At 60.2% G+C, this 16,048-nt stretch overlaps 3 protein-coding genes across 7 annotated transcripts; 2 read left to right on the top strand and 1 right to left on the bottom strand.

Annotated features, from left to right (window-relative positions):
* The first annotated feature begins 1,156 nt into the window (after positions 1–1,156).
* NXNL1 (nucleoredoxin like 1) lies at positions 1,157–5,779 on the top strand. Its single transcript, XM_055127611.1, has 3 exons — positions 1,157–1,482; positions 2,163–4,422; positions 5,688–5,779. Exons 1-2 carry the CDS (start codon positions 1,157–1,159, stop codon positions 2,467–2,469), a joined length of 633 nt encoding a protein of 210 aa, XP_054983586.1. The 3' UTR covers positions 2,470–4,422; positions 5,688–5,779.
* Positions 4,844–9,867, top strand: TMEM221 (transmembrane protein 221). 3 transcript variants are annotated; one of them, XR_008628578.1, is made up of 4 exons: positions 4,844–5,470; positions 5,688–5,779; positions 8,363–8,925; positions 9,350–9,867. XR_008628578.1 is itself a non-coding variant. In XM_055127610.1 (4 exons), the coding sequence occupies exons 1-4, from the start codon at positions 5,187–5,189 to the stop codon at positions 9,379–9,381; spliced, it is 648 nt and encodes a 215-aa protein (XP_054983585.1). In that variant the 5' UTR covers positions 4,844–5,186; the 3' UTR covers positions 9,382–9,867. The 3 variants fall into 3 exon arrangements, 2 of the variants coding, with proteins under 2 accessions (XP_054983585.1, XP_054983584.1); XM_055127610.1 differs by having other exon boundaries at positions 8,363–8,602; XM_055127609.1 differs by having other exon boundaries at positions 8,363–9,867.
* A 733-nt stretch (positions 9,868–10,600) lies between these two features.
* Positions 10,601–13,246, bottom strand: MVB12A (multivesicular body subunit 12A). Of its 3 annotated transcripts, none has more exons than XM_055127092.1 (9): positions 13,032–13,246; positions 12,850–12,948; positions 12,667–12,763; positions 11,976–12,102; positions 11,623–11,742; positions 11,449–11,573; positions 11,209–11,270; positions 11,012–11,068; positions 10,601–10,924 (listed from the first exon to the last, which is right to left on the bottom strand). In XM_055127092.1, exons 1-9 carry the CDS (start codon positions 13,119–13,121, stop codon positions 10,862–10,864), a joined length of 840 nt encoding a protein of 279 aa, XP_054983067.1. In that variant the 5' UTR covers positions 13,122–13,246; the 3' UTR covers positions 10,601–10,861. The 3 variants fall into 3 exon arrangements, with proteins under 3 accessions (XP_054983067.1, XP_004616717.1, XP_054983068.1); XM_004616660.2 differs by having other exon boundaries at positions 11,449–11,555; positions 13,032–13,245; XM_055127093.1 differs by having other exon boundaries at positions 11,449–11,558; positions 13,032–13,237.
* Positions 13,247–16,048: the final 2,802 nt, after the last annotated feature.

Raw genomic sequence — 16,048 nt, 5'->3', positions numbered from 1 at the left:
AGTTGGGGGTTCGAGTGTCCTGACTGGGGGGGTGTTCCCAGGCCCTTCTCTGCTTCCTGCCCGTGTGTGTCAGGGCACTTGTCACCCCACCGGGGCAAGCCAGGTAATCCAGGATGATCTCTCGGGATCCTCCCGCAAATGCCCTGTCCCTAACGAGGCCGCCCGCAGGCCCTGAAGACAGACAGACGACCAGAGCACCAGATGCTCCAGCATGGTCCTGGCAGCTCCACCCCATTAACGCAACACAGCATGTTTTTCGGAGGTTCACAGCCCCCACATTCAGTGAGGAGAGAGAGGATCAGAACAGCCATAACAAAAGGGAGAGGGGCAGCCACGCAAGTCGCGGGGATGAGGACCTGGGTCAGTCTCTCTGGCCACTGTTCGCCCTGCCACACAGAGGAATCCATTCAAGTCCTGGTTGCTAAATGCAGGTGGGGATTTTGTCCCCACCGCCCAACACTCATACACAGACTGGAAAACATCAGGACAAGGTTAAGTGGTCACAGCTGTGAAGGGAGCAAGGCGCAAGGCTCGGATCGGGGCCTAGCCAGCCCCCAGGGGAGCATGGCATCAGGGGTCATCTGAGGAGGAGTGGGGCCAGGACCACTGGCTTGTCCATCCACAGAGGACAGCAGGCACCAGGACACAAGATGGGGCGGAGAGATAGGACAGCAAGGAAGGCGCTTCCCTTGCACTCGGCTAGATCCGGGTTCGATCCTCAGCATTCCATATGGTGAGCTGAGCATTGCCAGGAATGATTCCTTAGAGCAGGGGTAAGCCCTGATCATCACTGGGTATAGCCCTGCCCCCCAAATAAAGACATCTATGTGCCACCATCCCAGTTCTATTCCAAACACCCCACAGCCCCGCCACCAAGCTCTGCCACAGTGGTCCAAGATACCCCGGACAGTGCAGGACCTCGAATCTACCACTGGAGAATCACCAGGCAGCACCCCCAGCTCTCCTGAGTTCTGTTTTAAAGACCTCAAGAAACGGGTGGGTGGGTGGGGGGCAAATGAAGTGAATGCTCAGGGGCCCAGGCAGGCCCGCCCCAGCCTCGGCCTCCAGAATCAGGTCTCGGGTTAGGCAGATTAGCAGTGGGCTCCTAATCCGGCAGCTCCAGCTGGAGGCCAGGCCCGCCTGCACCCCAGGAGCCATGGCTGCCCTGTTCTCGGGAAGTGTGCTGATCCGGAACAACAGTGACCAGGACGAGCTGGACACGGAGGCAGAGCTGAGCCACCGGCTGGAGAACCGGCTGGTGCTGCTGTTCTTTGGGGCTGGGGCCTGCCCGCGCTGCCAGGCCTTCGTGCCCGCACTCAAGGACTTCTTTGTCCGCCTCACTGATGAGTTCTATGTGCTGCGGGCAGCCCAGCTGGCCCTGGTATACATTTCCCAGGACCCCACAGAGGAGCAGCAGGACCTTTTCCTCAGGGACATGCCTGAAAAGTGGCTCTTCCTGCCCTTTGGGGACCAGCTGAGGAGGTGAGGCGGAGGGGAAGTCAGGGAAAGCTTCCTGGGGGAGGGGGGCCTTCCTAGCCAAAGCAGCATCTTCGGTTTGTTGGGGGAGGGTTGGTCTAAGAGATTGTGGGCACAGACTTCTACCCACGATGTAGGGCTTGTTGCCGTGACATCAGCCATTGCTAAATGTCGAGTTTTTGTGTCTGTACAACTGACTCCAGGGGAAATGTGCAGGGAGCAGATTTCTGAGGGCCACTGGGGATGATCTTGTCTGTCCTCCCTTTTCCTCGCCAGACCTGGCTAGGATTCTGGCCTGGACTTCAGAAGGGTATGTGGGGAGACCGATCAGGGGCTCAGGCCACGCATGTACCACCACGATTCCAGCCCCACCCCCACAGGGTGTGTGTCTGGCGGGTGGGGCCAAGCAGGGCGGGATGTCCAGGAGCAGCCCGGCGGGACCCCTAAGCACTAGGAGTCCCCCCACTCCATTTCCGCGCCCCAGAGAGGGAGTCTGGGGTTGAAGTCTCGTGAAAAGACAAGAGGACGAGGGGGAGCTCGGTTGCAGCCGGGTACCAGCCTTGAGCGGCCCGGAGCTCAGCTACCTCTGGCCGCTGTGGGTGCCTGGCTGGGACCGCCATCCGCCCCTCCACCCCAGGACCAGAAGTGGAATGTCAACCCCTGAGGCCTGACCCCGACGCCCACAGGGACCTCCCGCGCCGCTTCTCCGTGGAGCATCTACCCGCAGTGGTGGTGCTGAAGCCGGGCGGGGACGTGCTCACGCGCCATGCAGCCGAGGAGATCACGCGCCTGGGGCCCGCCTGCTTTGCCAACTGGCAAGAGGCGGCTGAGCTGCTGGACCGCAACTTCCTGCTGGCCGAGGACCTGGACGAGCCTGCGCGGCGGAGCCTGACCGAGCCGCTGCGCCGCCGCAAGTACCGCGTGCAGCGCGGGGCCAGGGCGCAGGGCGCCGGGGAGGATGAGGCCCCCGGGGGTGCCCGGCCGCTGTTCTGAGCCGGTTGGAGGGAGCGGAGATGGGGGAAGGACCCGGCACGGGGTGCTAGGGGTGGGGGGGTTGGGGTTTAACTCTGGGGAGGAGGGCGCCCCAATGGGGGGCCACGACTGTCTGAGTCCCCCTAAGGCAGCCGGTGGTAGAAGAGGGAAGTCTGTGATGGGCCCCCTACGGGAGATGGGGGCCGGGCCCTGCGCTCCAGACTGGAACAGAGCAGGAAGGCTCCCTCGGGTCAGAGCATCCCCTCCCAGAGCAGGGGGCTGGTGGGGTTGGAGTCCAAGCTGAAGCTTCTTTCTGAAGCCCCCCTCCACTAGGACGGGGCTAGGGTGCTCACCTCTAGGATTAGCACAGCTGGACCTGGGGTGGGGGGAGGACAAAATACAGGCCAGTCACTGCGCAAATGCCCACCCATCAGAGTGGGATCTGGGCACCAAGAAGAGTCCCTGGCCCCCAGCCAGGAGTGATTCCTGAGTCACGGCATGATCTCCGGGCACCTCCAGTGTGGCCTCAATCAAAAACCAGAGCTCTTGGGGCTGGAGCGATAGCACAGCAGGTAGGGCATTTTCCTTGCACGTGGCCAACCCGGGTTCGATTCCCAGCATCCCGTAGCACTGCCAGGAATAATTCCTGAGTGCAGATCCAGGAATAACCCCTGTGCATTGCTGGGTGTGACCCAAAAAGAAAAAAAAATACAGAACTCACACCTGCTTGTGGCCCGAGCGGTGGTACAGCGGGCAGAGCGCTTGCCTTCACGCTGGTGACCCGGATTCCACCCTTGGCAACAAGTAGGGTCCCCCATGCCGACCAGGAGTGAGCCCCGAGCACAAAGACGTTAGTGAGCCCTGAGCACAAACCCAGGGATGAGCCCTAAGCACAGAGCCAGGAGTGAGCCCCACATTTTCCGCCCCCTCATCACCCATGGGGAGGTCGCTCTGAGCAGGAGACTTCTCGCGTTGTCTTTAGCGCCACCTGGTGGCAGAACTGGGAGGCCCCTCCTGGGCGCGGGGCCTCGCTCCCAAGGCAGCTGCTGTTTTTTTGTTTTGTTTTGTTTTGTTTTGTTCTTTTTGCATCACACGCGGCGATGCACAAGGGTTATTGCTGGCTCTGCACTCAGGAATTACTCCTGGCGGTGCTCGGGGGACCATTTGGGATGCCGGGAATTGAACCCATGTCAGCCGCGTGCAAGGCAAACGCCCTACCCGCAGTGCCCCCGCTCCAGCCCCCGGCAGCTGCTGTTGACCCCATCTGGCTCTGGGGTCCCCACCGAGGCCTCGCGTCAGGGGGCGAGGTGTGTCCTTCCTACCTCTCACCCCTACTCACAAGGTCAGAGGAGGAAATGCAGGCGCGGGGGAGTGCGGCAGCTGTCCCCGTCAGACTTCTGTGTGCCCAACTGTGGGTACATGTGCGTGATGCCCGCTCCGGTACCGGGCTGGCCAGTACCGCAACGTGGACTGCTGTTGTGTAAAAACGTCTGAAAGCGTCCATCCCCATCAGGCCATGGACTGCGGTGATTCGCGCCTGGACTCTGCTCTCAACTTTCCACTTGGATGTATACATAAAATAGAATAAAAATTCAGGTTTCATTTATTACTAAAAATTCAAGACCGGTGGCAGGTCTGCGGAGCAGCAGGGAGCAGTGTCCCGGGTGTCTGCAGTGCTGGGAACCCCGCTCCACCCTGTGCCTCCGTTTCGTCCTCTACCCAACCCTGGGCGAAGACCGTCTGACCTGCCAGTCCCGTTTCTTGTTTTCTTGAACAAATTTCTTTGAAAAGAAAGAGGGGTCAGAACGAAAGGACAATGGGGAGGGCGCTGGCCTTGCGCACAGCTGACCTGGGTTCCAGCCTTGGCACCGCATAGGGTCTCTCGAGCACCTCCAGGAGGGATCCCTGAATACAGAGCCAGGAGTAAGCCCTGAGCATCACCGGGTGTGCTCCAGAAAGAAGAAAAAGACACAGGTGATTGGGGAAAGAGAGGGCTTAAGGGGGGCTGGAGCAATAGCACAGCGGGTAGGGCGTTTGCCTTGTACGCGGCCGACCCGGGTTCGATTCCCAGCATCCCATAGGGTCCCCCCTCCCCCCCAGCACCGCTAGGAGTAATTCCTGAGTGTAACCTCTGTGCATCGCAGGGTGTAACGCGAGAGAGAGAGAGAGAGAGAGAGAGAGAGAGAGAGAGAGAGAGAGAGAGAGAGAGAGAGAGAGGACTTAAAGGAGTTTAGGGGCTAGTGGGACTTCTAGTGTCCAGTCACCATGTCCTTGCACCTGGCATGGTCCCCATTTTCACCCCTTCTGGGGCTCGCCCCTTACTGGCCACGCCCAGCATTAAGTTAAACCAGCAGAGATCTTGGCTCTATTGCAGCCAGCCCTCCAAGGCCCCACCCCGGCCCCCCCCACCCCACGAGACCAGCCCATCTAGGCCCTGCCCTTTTCTGGCCTTGGCCCCGCCTCAACAGGAGCTCAGTCCCGCCCGGTATTGGCCCCGCCCCTTCTCGACCAAGCCTTCAGGTCCCGGCAGGGTCCTGGCAGGGGCCGCCCGCAGGGTCTTGGGACTGAGGATTAAACTTTGATCCAAGCTTTTCGAACAGAACAACTGTTTTGGTCCCGAGCGGACCGGTACGTATCGAGTCTCCTGCGGCCCTGCCCCTGCCAGGTCCCGGGGAGTTCTCGGACGCCCCATCAACCCTCGGCTCCCTTTGCTGGCCCCGGCACGGGTGCTGACCCCGATGGTCCTGCTGGGCATCCCCGCGGCAGTGCTGGCAGCGCTGGGCGCGCAGCTACTGTTCCAGCTGCAGGCCGGTCGCGCCGAGCTGCGGGGGTCGCGTGTTCCCCGGATGGACCCCGAGCTGGGCGCCGGCCCCGGGCTGCCCGAGGACGCGGCCGGGGCACTGCTGCCTCTAGCTGCTGCGCTGGCCGCGCTGGCCCTCGTGCTGGGCCTAACCTGCCTGGTGCTCGCTGCGCTCTGCGGACATCTGGGCGCCGAGCTGGCCCGGGGACCTGGACTAAGCAGGTAGGAACCTAGTCCCTGGCCGCAGCCTTTCTCCGGGGCCTTGGGTTGGGGGGACCTTCCCTCCTGCCCTCCCTCGTCTAGAGCTCCTGGGAAGCCACCTCACTTATGTGGAAACTGAGGCTCAGAGAAGATCCAGGGTCAGCACCCCTTTGCTGTTCAAGGATTGTTTTGGGGACGCGGATTCTGTGCACGTCTTGAGCACTTTTCCTCCGGCCAGCCTCAGGTCCGCTGGGTTCCTGTCGGACTGCCGCCCACTCAGGCACACAGCCCTCGGTCTCTTCTGCTCTGGGATCTCCATCTACCTGGCAGGTGTGTGCTGGGGTGCAGAATGTGGGGGGCTCTGGGGGTGGGGGTCCAGCTCCTGCCCCCGAGGCATCCTTGCTCTGGGGCACCAGGAAGATTTCCCCCACCGTGTTCGTGGTCCCCTCCGTGAAGAGAATGGCTGAGAGGGTCTCATCACTGTGAAAGCCCCCAGCTGGTGCAGGAGTGGGGTCTCCACCCGTGGTCGCTGTCATCACACGCCTATAGATACTCTGGAACTCTTTCAGAGGCCAGCCCAGCACCCCCTGTTTTGGTGACTGTTGGAGGTAAAGTGCCTTAAAATGGCTTAAGAGAAAACTCAAAACCAAGCCAGGGGCTGGAGAGAGAGCACAGGAGTTTGGGTGCTGGCCTTGAATGTGGCTGACCCATAGTGTCCCCCGAGCCCTGCCAGAGTAATTCCTAACACAGAGCCAAGAGCCCTGAGCACCGCCAGATTTGGTCCAAAAACAGGCAAATAAAAACATAGGGTCTCCAGAGCACCCCCATGAGTAAGCCCTGAGCACTGGGGGTGAGGCGCCAACACACATTCAGATTTTTTCCAGCAGAATTGAAACTTTAAATCTCCGAACTTGAAACAGAGTCAAAAGGAGAAACTTGTTCAGGCTGGATGTATTTTAGGGAACATTGTCCGCACAGGACCTGCCTGCCAGCTCCCCTCCTCTGCCTGACACTGTTATTAGACACTTTCCCTCACCTGTGTGGGTCCCTCAAGGAGTCACATCACCAAGTTCCTTTGTTGATTGTTTGTTTTTTGGGTCACGGCGGGTGGTGCTCGGAGATCTTCCCAGCTGGGTGCTCAGAGGTCACTCTTGGCAGTACTTGGGGGACTGTGCAGCACCAGAAATAAATCCAACACAGCCCTCAGCCCATGAGTCAGCTCCCAACACCTCGCCACGTTCTTTTTTTTGTTTTGTTTTTGGGTCACACCCGGCGATGCACAGGGGTTACTCCTGGCTCTTCACTCAGGAATTACCCCTGGCAGTGCTCAGGGGACCATATGGGATGCTGGGATTAGAACCGGGGTCGGCCGCGTGCAAGGCAAACGCCCTACCCGCTGTGCTATCGCCCCTCACCACGTTCTTGAGACTCCTGCCCCAAGGAGTAGGTGGAGTCAGTGGGGTCCCTGAATCATGGGGATCTGGGCAGCCCCAGCAAAAACCCGTTTTACAGGAAGCAGGAATTCTCAGTTGAGCCACAGAGGGTGCACCATTGCTAGTTCTTCCTTGGTGCCAGGAGAGAAAGATGCAAAGGCTATGCTTACGGCTGGTGATGTGGACTTCACTGGAATTCTGCAAAGCCTTTGCTGCTTGACTTCATATAATGCTTTGGACAGGGGTTCTTTAAAAAAAAAAAAATTGAAGGAGGCTAGAGCAATAGGGCAGAGGGTGGGGCATTTGCCTTCATACAGCCGACCCAGGTTACTGCTCTGGAGTCCCATATGTCCCCTGAACACTGCTAATTGTAATTCCTGAGTGCAGAGTCAGAAGTAAGCCCTGAGCACTGTTGGAGGTGACGCCCAAACAAACAAATAAAAGCAGAGAAGGTGACTTGTGTATCTGAAAAGACAAGCGATCATTAGCTTGGGCTCCGGCTGAAGATGGTGCTCCAATGAGCTCATTAGCAGTGCTGGGGTCATGCCTTCGCCTCCCACCCCTGAACCCTGACCAAGATGTCCATATCGCTAAGTGCTTTCAGCACGATCCCTGTATCCACGTGCCTTTCCACGTATGGGTGATGGTATTGGGATCAGAAGAACAAAGTAAAAACTCAAGGAAGTGTACACTGCGACAGGGCAACGGGGTATCTGTGGCTACGCACTAAACCCCGGAGTAGTAATCTCCCATTTACATTCTTTCTGAGTTCAGGTGACCTCACTTAGAAAGAATTCCCTAGCGCATCAGAGCCATCCTTTGTGGGCCTGGAGCTACAGTATGATGGGCCAACCTGGGTTTGATCCCGGGCACCCCGTATGGTCCCCTGGCACACCAGGGTAATTCCTGAGTGCACAGCCGGGAGTGACCCGTAAGTACAATCGGTGTGACCTAAAAACAAAACAAAACAAACAAAAAACCTTAAAGCTATCCTTTGTCAGTCCTCAGCCCAGGCCCAGTGAAAGTCCCAGAGCCCAAGAGAGAGTCCTCGGACTGACGCTGATTGGCCGGGTGTGGATCATGTGATATTCCCACACCAATCACGACTAGGAGCGAAAGCAATGCTTTGATTGGCCAAGCCAAGGGTGCTGCGGTGATGCCAGGACAGGCTGGGGATCCAGCGTGCAGGGGAGGAACTCCTGGTACTGGGTGGGTGGACACTGCTAAAGGTCCTGCTGGTCCTGGTGGCCCTCGCCAATGTCATGGCTACCAAGTGACAGAGCCAGGACGGGCCCTCGGGTTTATGGCACCGAACCTGTCGTTCGGATCGGTAAACTGGGCGACAGCGTTGCTAGGCGACTGGGCAACGGCCTTGGCAGCCTGGGCCTGAGAGGGTCACGCAGCTATGGCTGAGGGGGGGGTCGGAGGGCCGACTGCTGAGGGCAACGCGGTAATGAACGCCAGACTTTCCCAACCCCAGCGCTGTCCATCTACGCCCTGCTGCTCTTCGAGATTGAGGCCGGGGCTGCCGCCGCCGCCATCCTGGGCCTGGGTGTCCTCGTCCTCGCGGCAGCGCTGACCCTCACTCTGCGCCAGACTGCCCGCGCCTCCCGCCATGGCCCTCAGGAGCTGTCCCCTTCGCCGCCGCCGCATTGTGAAGATGACACCATCCACCCCATCGAGGGCTGCAAGGCCGGCCCCCGGGCCTCTCATCAGCAGGGTACCCACCGCCAGAACCCCTGCTCATCCTGTCCAGAGCCTGGGGACCCCTTCATACCTGCCACCGTAGGGGGAGGCCAGGACAGAGGCCTGCTTGCACCCCGCTCGCACCAGACTCTGCTGGCTGGCAGGGGACCGTGGGAAGGGATTACCCTTGAGATGTGCAACATGCTGGGCCACCGGCCAGGGGGCTCAGGGAAGGACTCCACACTCGTGTAAGCCCCATGTCACGGACAGAGAGATGGTGCCGGGAAGTAGGGAGAGCACTCAGGAGAGACAAGTCCAGATGCAGCCACAGCAGGGTCCGGAGTGAGAGTACAGCAGGTAGGCTGGTTGCTCTGCATGCAGCCGACACAGGTTCAATCCCTGGTGTCCCCTGTGGTCCCACCAATAGTAATTCCTGCATGCATGAGCACCACCAGGTGTGGCCCAAACTCCCCGTCCAGAAAATTTATCAGGCAACCTAATCTCTCAGTTCACAGCATCCCTGTTCACTTTGCCTCATGACACAAAATGGCTACCAAGGAACCAACCATTACCTCCTTATCTAGACAGATATGCACAGGTCAGGGTTGGCTTGACAACTTTCAAGGCTTCCTGGGAGATTTACATCCTACTGGCCAGCACAATAACTCAAGTCAGGGCTGGCTGGAAGATGGAACTCTTGGGAATGAAGTGACAGGTGCAGGGTGGACTGGGCAGGGAGGCCAGGGCAGTGGTTTGCTCAATGTTTCTGTCCATTTCGCAGATGAGGAGATCGAGGCCAGAGAGGGGCAGTGACTCACTGTGTCCTCTAAGTACCTCCCTGCTAGTACTGAGCATCAGAACCAGGACTCACACCCAGATCCAGAAGCCTCTTGCTGCTGCCATCAGACCCCGCAACTCCTCCTGGCTGGAGCATTTGGAAGCTCAGCATCAGGAGCATGGGCCCCTCAAGACTGCACCTCAGTGTCCTGGGGCGTCACCATCCTCCCCAGGTTCCCAGGTGGGAACCATGCTTGGGGCGTGGCCAGGCCGTAGTGTCGGGAATGGGCTGTCACCCGAGTCGGACATTCACAGGGGTCCTACTGCTGTGATGCACAGACTCAGGGACCCCCTGGGAAGCTGTCAGTCTCTCAGGTGGCCCCAGTGAGCACAATTATCAGCACCAACTGCCAAGTAGGAAGAATAAAGTTCCGAGTTCACTGTGTGCCTGGTTCTGAGCATGGTGGGTGGAGGAGCTACACAGGAGAAAGTGGGGTGGTGTCCACAGCTGGAGTCCTGCAATCATGGGGGCGCGGACAGAACAGGCTCTTGAGTTGTGCTGGGAGGTGGGGAAAGCCACTGGCACACAGCAACTCTGGGTCCCGGTGGCAGGGGACTGAAGAGCACCCTGCGGCCAGGGCTGAAGCGTGGGTGTGGGACTTACGGAGGCCCAAGGGTCTGCCACGTCAGGTCACATGGACCCTCTTGGGTCTCGGGGGGATCCAAGCCAGAGCCCTCAGGACCTGCCACTGGAGAGAGACACAGACATGGCCCCCCTGCAGTGTGGAGCCCTGAGGGGCATGCCCAGAACTTCCCCATGGGTAGCCTCGGGCATCAGGGCTGCCCCACTGCCGTGCTGTCTAGCTTGGCCAGAGCCAGGGGACTGAGACCAGCTGGGTGCTCAGGGCCAGTCCCATGCCATGATGCCCTGGAATGTGACCCAGGCTGGTCTCGGAGTGGCTGCCAGGACACAGAACAAACGCCCTTTGGTTCCTGAGGGGCCTTGGGTTCTGTGCGGTGCCAGAGCAGCTGCAGGTGGGGTGTGTGAGGGCGCCAGGAGCAGGGAGGGGGTACAGGGCACTAGGGCTCCTGTCCAAGGCTTCCCCCAGGCCACCAAACCAGCACACGGCACACGGCCCCCCGTGCCCCATCAGACTGAATGCTGAATGGGCCCTGCAACCCGACACGGGCTCACTGAGCCTCAGCCCCCCACCCCCCCCAGTCAAGCCCATTCACAACAGAGGCTGGGGCCAGATCAGGAATGTATCAGGTGGAGTTTATTCCAGGGAGTCCCCCCGGCAGAATTTTGACACACTGTTGGCTGAAGGCACTGGGCACTGGTTGAGACGGGTGGCTGCACCACCCCCTCCGCCCAGTGGCAGAGTCTTAGAGCCTGCACTGAGCCAGGGCAGAGTGGGGAAGGGCGGAGCTGATCTGGGCGGGGCCGTAGCCCTGGAGTGCTGTCCTGGGGTGGGGCGAGGCCAGGGCCCAGAAATGGGGCTTCCCCACAGGCCCACTACGTGACACTGGGGGGCAGGCGAGCCGCCGCTGTCTTCTCCACCACGAAGCCATAATTATACTGCAGGGAGGTTGGGGGCAGAGAGTGAGAAAGGGGCGTGTGCTGAGTGGGGGTAGCAGGATACGCCCCTCCCACCCAGGCACCCACCTCCTCCTCGATGTCTGCCAGTGACTTGATGGTCAGATTCCCGAAGGCGGAGAAAGCCTGGCAGCAGGCACGGGTCAGTCCAGGTGCTCTGAGTCTAGCCTGGGGTACCCCCCACTCCTGCCCCCGCCCACTGTTGGCCTTACACCCCCATCCAGATGCAGACATTGAGCACCGCACCCCCTGCAGCACAGACTCACCAGGGACCCGCAGGTTCGGCCCTCGAATCGAGGGTGCAGTGTGAAGGGGACCCCATCCATGGCTGTAGGGACCACACAGGGGAAGGCACTGAGGGTGGGCCTGGGGGTTGTCCCCTCCTCTTCTTGGTGTCCCCGCCCAGCTCCAACTGACCACACACACCCAAGCTGGTTCTAAGACCTCCCTTCACCCGCTGGGGAACCACCGCCGCCCACCGCGTCCAGCGCTGTGCCCTGGCGCACCTGAGATGCCATAGAGATTGGAGGCGTCATAGATAGAGTCGTTCCTCCGCAGGGTGGAGGCCCGAGAGCTCAGCCTCGACAGTGTGGGCGCCTGGCCGCCGGCCTTGCTGCTATGGGTGGGATGGCTGGGTCAGGCCACGCCCCTCATCAGCCCCGCCCCCGCTGAGGACTCACCTGGGCGAGCCTGGAGGGTCCAGGGACAGACCCTGCATCTCCTTGCTGAGCGCCCTGGGCTTGGGCACTGGCCGTGGGGCCTTGGCCGTCTTGCACCAGATGGCGAAGCCCCCCATGTCCCTGGGGGAAGAAAGCGGTTCAGGCAAGGGCAGTTGTGGGCAGTGGCGGAGGGACCTGTGTGCCCAGCAGCCCCCGCCTTGGTGGACCCGGGGACTTCTTTGTGAGAGCCGAGCTCCAGCCCTGAAGCCACCTGCACCCAGGTCCACCCACTACCGGTATGCCCCAGGGAAACTGAGGCACAGAACGGGAGTCAGAGGGTCCCAGCCAGAACTAGAAGAGCAAAGTGGCCGTACCCCACACGATGGTACCCAGGAACTGTCTTGGTCTTGCCACTGAGTCGGACATCAACCACAACCATCTCTGCTGCGCCCAGCGGCACCAGCTTCATACACAAGCGCTTCTTCTTGGAGATGGAGGCCTCTGGGAGTGGGGGTCAGGGGGTGAGAAGACAGAAGGGGCAGGGGAGAGGCTCAAAGGTGGCTGTGGGGGATGCGCTCCCTGAGGCGCCGCCTGGGGGAACCACCTGGCCAGTGGTGGTTGTATCATCAGTTGCCTAGGCAGTGGGCATTCTGCACTGCCATGGGCTCCTGGGGAGCACGAAGAAGAATCTATGGGGGTGGCGAGAGTAAACGGCAGGACACCAGGAGGAGCCAGGAGTTAGGAAGCAGAGCAGCATACCAGGGCAAGAGAGCGGGGGGAGAGGAGCAGGAAAGGAGCAGGAGGCGGTGGAGTCCGCAGCATCCACCCAAGAGGTGGGCAAAGGTGCTCCAGGCACAGGAGCAGGCGTGCGCCAGAGCTGGGGAGCGCAAGGGAGAAGGCGCTGTCAACCCGGCCCGGGCAGAGGCCATGCTCGGCGACAGAGGCGGTGCCCAGGGGCGGCCACATTCACTTGGCCGACCTGCCGCTGCCCAGCGAGCGCGTCCAGGGGGTCGCCCGCCGCTCCCCCAACTCCCACCCCACCCACGCCGGGGCCAGGAGCCTCACTGGAGTCCAGGGGATCGCAGACCGGGGCGAAGCCCGGCGGGAGGGGGCTCCTGTCCACCAGGACCCGGATCTCGGTCACCACATTCTCCTGCGGGTTCTGGAGGCGGCAGCCGGCGCAGAGTCAGTCCAGCCGCCCAGGGGCGCGGGCAGTCCCCGCGGGATCCCCCGGCGGGCGCCCCTTACCTCTAGGTTACCCAGGGCGCTGAGGCACAGGAAGTAGCCGGGTTTCTGCGCGAAGCTCCGGCCGAAGGCGGCGGGCGCGGCCTCCACAGTACTGGAGATCTAGGACGCGGACGCGGGTCAGCGCCCGCTGGTCGCCCCCCGCCCCCGCCACGCCACCAGCCCATAGCCCCGACGTCGCTCACCGCGCTGAAGCCCCGCGGTGGGGCAGCCGAGGCCGAAGACCAGGCCAGGCCGGTGAGCGGCGGTGCGTCGGGATCGGGACCAGGCTCCATCTCCCTGCAGGCACGGAGAACCAGCTAGGAAGTCCCAGCGGCCAGGCCACCGCCGGCCGGGGAACTACATGTCCCAGAAGGCCTGGCGAGGGCGTCCGTCCGGTGCGACCAATCGCGTGGCCGCACCAGGGCCCCGCCCTTGCACATCATTCAGGTGCGCCGGGGCCGACGTGGGCGGAAAAGGGTCTTGTTCCCACGCCCGGAAACTTCCGTCAGAAACGTGCCTCCGCGTTGCTGCCCGGAACTACATTGCCCAGAATTCCCGGCAGTGTCAGCTTCTCCCCCTTCCCTCCCCGCTTCTCAGGACTTTTAGGGGGAAAATAAGAGGTGGGAATGGGGAAGGAGGGGAACCTCAATTCTCGTTTCTGAAAAACGTCTCACAAGGACCTCCGATGTGTGAAGTAGCGATTGGTTTAAATAACGAGAAACAGGGACGTTGGGTTTCCTTGGGTCCCTTGGGTTCTGCTTACAGGACTTATTCACAGGTGCAATTCCCTTTCCAAGATGAAATCAAGGGGCTGGAGCGATAGCACAGCGGGTAGAGCTGGGTTCGATTCTCAGCATCCCATATGGTCCCCCTGAGCACCGCCAGGAGTAATTCCTGAGTGCATGATCCAGGAGTAACCCCTGTGCATTGCCGGGTGTGACCCAAAAAGCCCCCCCTCAAAAAACCAACCAACCAACCAACCAACAAACAAACAAAAAACCAAGATGAAGTCAAAAGGCGGCCAGAGCGATTGTGTGCAGTGTGTGTGTTTGCGGGTGTGGGGGGGGTATGCTTGAGGCTGACCCGCGTTGTACCTCCCCGAACCCAAATAATCCTCGGAATTTCACCAAGGTGGTCAGGGAGGTCAGGATGTATGTTATGTTCAGTTCGATTCTCAGCACCCCTGGGGACCCTGAGAGGTGCTTGAAAGCTTCCCCCAAAAGGGAAGGTAACTGGGAGCTTGGCTGTGGGTAATTTATGGGCCCCGGGAGTGATCGTGGACACGGCCGGAGCTGCCGGGCAATTCCCGCGTGTGACCACTAGGAGTCACACTCGCATCTGAGCGCAGCCCTCTGCCAGCCCTCAGCCCTCTGCGGCAGAGAAGGGGCAGACACCTTGGTGGTGGTGCAGGGGAAGGTCTATGGACTTCGGATTCGCCCTGATACTTGAAAGGGATTCTGAGCCAGGGCAGGGGGGCTATGGCGCATGCCCCCAAGTCAAGGAAGGACGTTTCCCCAGGAGGAGCTGGTGCACATTCTGAACTCCCCAACCTTTTTTTTTTTTTTTTGTGATACACAAGGGTTACTCCTGACTCTGCACTGAGGAATTACTCCTGGAAGTGCTCAGGGGGCCATATGGGATGCTGGGAATCAAACCCAGGTCGGCCCCGTGCAAGGCAAACACCCTACCGGCTGTACTGTCCTTCAGCCCCACGCCCCAACCCTTAAATACCCACCTGTCATCTCACTGAGTTCCATCCTCACGCCACCTCACACCTCAGCACTGCTGGAGTGACCCGAAGCACAGACCACAGGACGCTGGCCGTGAACACACCGACACAGGCCCCGATCACCAGCAGTTCACATGTTTCCCTGAGTCCCTCCAGGAGTGACCCTTGGGCACTGCTGGGTGTGACCCCCAAACAAAAACAACAAAAGGGTTGGAGCATTAGTACGTGGGGAGGGCATTTGCCTTGCATGCGGTCAACCTGGGTTCGATCCCCGGCATTCCATGTATTCACTCGAGCCCCGTCAGGAGTAATTCCTGACTACAGCGCCAGGAGTAATCCCTGAGTATTGGCGGGTGTGACCCAAAAAGCAAAAATAATAATAAACCATAAACAAAAAGAGGGTTCCCTTCATGCCAGGCGTGATTCTGGTTACGCCTGGTCTGTAAGCCAGGTCACACTGGAGTGCGAGTCCACAAAGAGGGTGCAAGAGCCCAAAGAGAGAGCACCCCCCAAAAACAGAGACGCTCATGGCCAGAAAGTATCATCTCAGGGATACGAGATGTACGAGAGCAAGTGTGTGACTGTGTGTGTGAGTGTGTCAGCCTAGGGGAGGGTGTGTGTGAAGCCAGGAGGGCACTGTTAAGAGCACTGTGTGAGGATGAGTCTGGGGAAGCACTGTGAGGGCTCTGAGGGAGAACTGGAGGGTGAGGGTGGGGAGCAGGAGTTGGATGTGGAGCCAGCAGTTCCCGAAGCCCCAGGAAGCGAGACTGTTTCAGCTCCATCTTCTGGGCGCCTTCAGGATGGCACCCGCAGGGTTGCACTTCTCTCTCTGTCCAGTGGACAGAGAAAGATCACATCTCTCAGGGCGCCAAGCCAGGAGATGGGGCGTGGGAGACCAGGGTGGGGTCCTCAGTGCTCATGTGGCCCTGACAGACTCTTGACGTGCTGACCCGTTCGGCCAGGTACTGGATTAAATATTTGCGCCTAGAGTCAGGTCCTGGCTGTTCCACACCCACCCCGAGGCTGTGGCTGGGAAAGTGGCCCCTCGAGCTTCTCACGCGAGCCTGAAACTTAGCTTTTCTTTGTTGGGGGCACTTCTGAGGTGACTCCTGCTCTGCACTCAGGGATCACTCCTGGTGGGGCTCAGAGAATCATATGGGGTCCTGGGCCCTGACCCTCTCTCCTGTCTCTCCAGTCTGAGCCTGAATCCTCTGAAACCAGTTTCTTCTCCCCTGCGAAGCTGTGGACACAGAGCACAGCTGCACCCACAGGTGCTGGATCCCGCGGTGTGTGGGGAGTGGGCTGAGCCCCAAGCCTGCAGGCCAGTCCAGGGGTCCTGTCCACACACCCTGGCTGGGAGCAGGGCAGTCTGTCAGCTCTGCCCAGGTCCACCTGGGTAGGGCACAGCAGGTGTGAACAGGCGTGGGGGTGCTCAGCCCAAACACTGAGACTCGAGTTCAATGCTGGACTCTGGGTCTGAGGTCAAGCTTG

Source organism: Sorex araneus, chromosome 2 (genome assembly GCF_027595985.1).
Source record: "Sorex araneus isolate mSorAra2 chromosome 2, mSorAra2.pri, whole genome shotgun sequence".
Taxonomy (NCBI): Eukaryota; Metazoa; Chordata; class Mammalia; order Eulipotyphla; family Soricidae; genus Sorex; species Sorex araneus.
The sequence above is the reverse complement of the archived record's forward strand: the minus strand, read 5'-3'. Positions and strand labels throughout refer to the sequence as shown.

Excerpts from the sequence above, each read along its gene's own strand:
- NXNL1 (XM_055127611.1), top strand. The coding sequence starts at position 1,157 with ATGGCTGCCCTGTTCTCGGGAAGTGTGCTGATCCGGAACAACAGTGAC. Across the intron at positions 1,483-2,162 it reads TTTGGGGACCAGCTGAGGAG|GGACCTCCCGCGCCGCTTCT; the intron begins GTGAGGCGGAGG and ends CGACGCCCACAG.
- TMEM221 (XM_055127609.1), top strand. The coding sequence starts at position 5,187 with ATGGTCCTGCTGGGCATCCCCGCGGCAGTGCTGGCAGCGCTGGGCGCG. Across the intron at positions 5,471-5,687 it reads CGGGGACCTGGACTAAGCAG|CCTCAGGTCCGCTGGGTTCC; the intron begins GTAGGAACCTAG and ends TCCTCCGGCCAG. Across the intron at positions 5,780-8,362 it reads GATCTCCATCTACCTGGCAG|CGCTGTCCATCTACGCCCTG; the intron begins GTGTGTGCTGGG and ends TCCCAACCCCAG.
- MVB12A (XM_055127092.1), bottom strand. The coding sequence starts at position 13,121 with ATGGAGCCTGGTCCCGATCCCGACGCACCGCCGCTCACCGGCCTGGCC. Across the intron at positions 11,743-11,975 it reads CCTGGGTACCATCGTGTGGG|GGACATGGGGGGCTTCGCCA; the intron begins GTACGGCCACTT and ends TTCTTCCCCCAG. Across the intron at positions 10,925-11,011 it reads TGGCAGACATCGAGGAGGAG|TATAATTATGGCTTCGTGGT; the intron begins GTGGGTGCCTGG and ends ACCTCCCTGCAG.